The 4,364-nt window shown below is 54.1% G+C and overlaps 2 protein-coding genes across 6 annotated transcripts in view; one reads left to right on the forward strand and one right to left on the reverse strand.

Annotated features, from left to right (window-relative positions):
• The window catches only part of MAST1 (microtubule associated serine/threonine kinase 1), a 38,051-nt gene extending 35,085 nt beyond the window's left edge, over positions 1–2,966 (reverse strand). Inside the window, exons 1-3 of the mRNA XM_011954941.1 lie at positions 2,868–2,966; positions 2,116–2,271; positions 74–179 (exon numbers count right to left, since the gene is read on the reverse strand). Of these exons, the coding sequence (XP_011810331.1) occupies positions 74–179; positions 2,116–2,271; positions 2,868–2,966 (361 nt within the window). The remainder of the gene's footprint in view (positions 1–73; positions 180–2,115; positions 2,272–2,867) is intronic.
• An 84-nt stretch (positions 2,967–3,050) lies between these two features.
• RTBDN (retbindin) overlaps positions 3,051–4,364 on the forward strand; it is a 10,013-nt gene continuing 8,699 nt past the window's right edge. For 3 of the 5 annotated variants that reach the window (XM_011954707.1, XM_011954699.1, XM_011954700.1), the window contains exons 1-2: positions 3,051–3,479; positions 3,716–3,777. In XM_011954707.1, coding sequence (XP_011810097.1) covers positions 3,464–3,479; positions 3,716–3,777 — 78 coding nt within the window. In that variant the 5' untranslated portion in view covers positions 3,051–3,463. Of the gene's footprint in view, positions 3,480–3,715; positions 3,778–3,984; positions 4,070–4,364 lie in introns of those variants that run through there. The other 2 variants (XM_011954702.1, XM_011954704.1) reach the window with 1 other exon arrangement.

The following is a 4,364-nucleotide window of genomic DNA, read 5'->3' on the forward strand; positions in this document are numbered from 1 at the left end:
CACGCGCCTGGCGCCCCCACCCCGGCGGGAGAAGGGGCGGCCAGCCCCCGCCACGTCTCTCCCCAAGGCTCACCTGCTGCTTTTCCGGGGCAGGGGCAAATCCTTCTGGAAGGCAAACAAGCAAAACGATGAAGGTCAGCGTGGACCTGCCGTTGCTGCCCACAAGCATTCTCAGCTCCCTGGAGGAGCAGAAGCAGGGTAAGACAGGCCCCTCTTCAGCATTGTCACTTTCACCCTTGGCCGTGCATTGCGGGCCAAGTTTCTTGGGGGAGAGGATCCCCGGGTGATTCCTCTCCTGACCCTCAGAGACCAACAGAGGCCCAAGTACACAGGCGGGGCCCCATATAAAGGCAAGTGAGTGGGCATCTCAGTGTGTGTTTGTGCAAATGAAATAGGAACCTTTATTTGAAAAATATGTCTTGAGCACTACTGTATGCTGACCCTATCCTAGGCAGCAGGGACACAGCAGTGAATAAGTTACAAGCCCGGTGTGGTGGTGTGCACCTCTGGTCCCAGCTACTTGGGAGGTTGAGGCAGGAGAATCGCTTGAGTCCAGGGCAACACTAGCCTGGGCAACACAGCAAGACTCTCTGTCTCAAGGAGAAAAAAAAAGTTTCTGGCCTTTTGGGACTAGTATTTGTAGGGTAAAGGGGACACTAAACAAGATTAGTGTAGAAGTGAACAAAATCATTTTAGACAGTAATTTGTCTTATGAATAAATTAAACAGGGTGATATGATGGACAATGGCTGGGATGGAGACACATTGTCAGAGAGGGCTGCTCTGTGGAGGTGACTTTTAAGCTGGTTGCTGAAAGATAAGAGCCAGCCATGGGAGGATCTGTGGAGAGAGAATTCCAGGTGGAGGGAACTGCAAGGGCAAAGGCCTGGAGGCGGGAATAAGCTTGGCGTGCTCAATGAATGAATGAAAGTTTGAATGAATGAAAGGTTGAAAGAATGAATGACTCATCTACACCTCAACAAATCTATCTGACTCCCAGCTAGAGTCACAGAGTTGGGGTAGGGGGTGGGGGGTAGGTAAGTAGAGTGACTCACAACTGAGATTTAAAATGGGAACCAGGGAGGCTAAGGTGGGAGAATCACTTGAGCTCAGGAGGTCGAGATTATAGTGAACTATGATTGCACCACTGCTGGAGTGAAACACCATCTCAATTAAAAAGAAAAACAGGCCGGGCGCGGTGGCTCAAGCCTGTAATCCCAGCACTTTGGGAGGCCGAGACGGGCGGATCACGAGGTCAGGAGATCGAGACCATCCTGGCTAACACGGTGAAACTCCGTCTCTACTAAAAAATACAAAAAAACTAGCCAGGCGAGGTGGCGGGCGCCTGTAGTCCCAGCTACTCGGGAGGCTGAGGCAGGAGAATGGTGTAAACCCTGGAGGCGGAGCTTGCAGTGAGCTGAGATCCGGCCACTGCACTCCAGCCCGGGCGACAGAGCAAGACTCCGTCTCAAAAAAAAAAAGAAAAAAAAAAGAAAAAACAAAAACAAAAACAAAAAATTTTAAAAATAAAAAAATAAAAATGGAAATTCAGGTGATGGCCACGTAGTCATTTTTTATAATGACAATAATAATAATAATTAGTGGGTATTAACTTTATGTGTCTGCATTTGAAGAAGGTCGCCTTCCATTTATCAAGCTCTCAGGAAGTCACTGTAGGGATCAGGAGATACGGGGTTTTGGCCCTTTTCTGAGGAAAGGAATGGGGGACAAGGGGCAGCACCTTCCAGCCAGGTTTCTATCCACAGGGTGAGGTGGAAGGAAGAAAACTGAGTGGGGCTGCAGGTGGAAAGATTTGGGGGAGAGTTTCAAAACCTCCAACAAGAGGAAAATGAGGGATGTTCTAGACTATTTCTAGGCTCTCTAAAAGCAGAAAAGCCTAGGTTCAAATCTCAGTATTGCCTTTTATGACCTTGGCAAATGACCTTCCAATACTCTCATGTCTCCTTGAGGATTTTGTGAGTTGATGCAGATGCCTAGCCCCTTAGCATGGTGCCTAGCACATAGCAAATGCTCAATAAATATTAAGTTCGGAGAACAGGCGTTATTAAGGAGGGACATGCTGCATGACAGAGGATGGGCCAGAGGGTCCTCCCACCCCCTTGTACAATGGACAAACATATAAGCGGTGCCAAAGGGCAGCCCTGCCCTCCCGAGCCACGGGTGACCGGTAATCCAAACCAGGTTTTCCCTCTGTCTTTGCACAACCGGCGTGAATGAGCCGCAGCCAGTACCAGTTGACCCGGCTGCGCGTCTGCAATGGCCCAAGAGAAATCAAGACCTGGATTTTCTGGCCCAGAGCCCAGGGGGTCCAGACCCAGATAACCCAGCCTTGGAGGCTAAGCCCCTGGAGGGCTTTTAAGCACAACACGAAGAAAACTTTGAACCCAGCCCCATCCGCTAGCGCCCCCAAACATTCTAGGGACGAAGAAAGGGTCAAACTGGAGCGGCGAAAGTTCGGATCTTTGACGTCAGTGTAGATAGACGCCACCTCCAACCTCAGCTGCAGAGCCGCTCTGCCAAGTGGATTCCGCTTCTCCTGCGCGGGATTAATAGTTGACACTGCAGACAGGGCATTCGAACTCAGGATGCTGTCTATATATAAGATCCCGGGGCGTGGTGGCTCACGCCTGTAATTCCAGCACTTTGGGAGGCCGAGGCGGGCGGATCACCTGAGGTCAGAAGTTCAAAACCAGCCTGGCCAACATGGCGAAACTCGCTGTCTACTAAAAATACAAAACTAGCCGGGCATGGTGGCGTGCGCCTGTAATCCCAGCTACTAGAGCCTAGCTGCACACAGGGGACCCTTGGGCGCTCAGCAGTGATGCGACAGTTCCTAAGAGGTTGCACCAACGTGTGTGGGTGTATCCAGGCAACGAAGTGGTTAATTCCACCAGAAGGGAAGCGGTGGGGATAGGACTCCGACACGGGTCGCCAGACCCAGAGCATGCCTCGGGTGGAGTGAGTGGGTGGGTAAGTGGAAGCATCCCGCGTTGGGGGCGGTGTCTTGAGCAGGAGTCTAACGTTCCGCGTGGCGATGAGCCAATGAGAGTTGACGCCGGCCCGGAGGGCGGGGACACACAGTGCAGTCCCCGCCTCTTTCCTCCCTTTTCTCGGAGACCCGACGGCGCGAACCCCGCCTGGCTGCTGCAGCACTTGCTCTAACTTTGCCGCAGCTGCCTCCCTTTTCCCGGAACCCACTCTCCTAACCCACCCCTGGGAGGGGGAGAGAATGTGGGGAGCACTTCAGAGAGGCCTAAGCTCCAGAGAGCGGGCCATCTGGGCTCTGAAAGCAAATTAATTTTCCAACTCATGTCTGGCTCCAGCGTTATCCAGACGCCTGGAAGGTCCTTCCTGCAGTCTGATCACCATTTTTCCTGCTGCACTGACCGATCAACTCCCATTGGTCTTCAACCTCGGGAATGATGGATTAGGGGAGTCTAGAAATGGACGAAGCCCTGGGTGAGGGTTTGAATCCTCTTTTCCCAAGATTCAGGCTGGGGATGGAGCCTGAGTCTGGGTCGATTCTTGGCTTTATCTAAACTCCAGATTACCAAGCCTGGGGCTGAGCTCCAAGGAGGCTCAGAAGGGCCAGACCCCAGGCAGGGCCTTGGGGCACAGATATCATCACCTTCCCCTCTGGCATGTTTGGGACCGAACCTCCGTGTTAACCCTGAACTTCCCTACTAACCCCTCAGAAACGCAGCTGAAGACGAGCAGAGGACGCTTCTCGGCTACAGAATCCCTCCCCACCTTGGAGGTAGGAGCTCCCGACACCTGAGTTTGTCCCCACCTTCCCCACACTTCACAGCGATCCTCAGTGTCCCACTCCGTGCAGTGGACGCACGTCTCCTGCGCCTGCGCAGCCTCGAGACCAGCATCTTCTAAGGCTGCAAGGAGCTAAAAATCGCTCCCGCCCACCCACAAGCTGGGCTGGACTTGAGGATCGCGGTGGGGGGTGGATGTTGTAGTGGAGGTGGAATGAAGAGTGAGAAAGCTGTCTAGGTGCCTGTCCAATTGGGGCAGTAGGAAGAATCCTGGTGGCCAGGCAGGTGCGTGGGGGACGCAGGGCGTCCTATGCCTCGGGAGGGGGCTCCTGGGGTGGTGAGGGGCGAGGCTGCTGCACAAACATGTTTACACCTCCAGCGGCGCCGATGGCCCTGAGGGGCACGAGCCCTAGGGTAATAACTTTGCTCTGCGCCCCCTCACCCCCAGCCTGGCGAGGCGCCAGGGCGATGACTTCGGCCCCAGCCCCCTCCCCGTAGGGCGGACCAAGCGCCCATCAGGCGATCCTCGAGGGGGAGCGCTAGGCTGCACCCCTCCGGCAGCTCCCTGGATCGCCGGGCG

The sequence above is a fragment of the Colobus angolensis genome, unplaced genomic scaffold, assembly GCF_000951035.1.
Source record: "Colobus angolensis palliatus isolate OR3802 unplaced genomic scaffold, Cang.pa_1.0 Scaffold39, whole genome shotgun sequence".
Lineage (NCBI taxonomy): Eukaryota > Metazoa > Chordata > Mammalia > Primates > Cercopithecidae > Colobus > Colobus angolensis.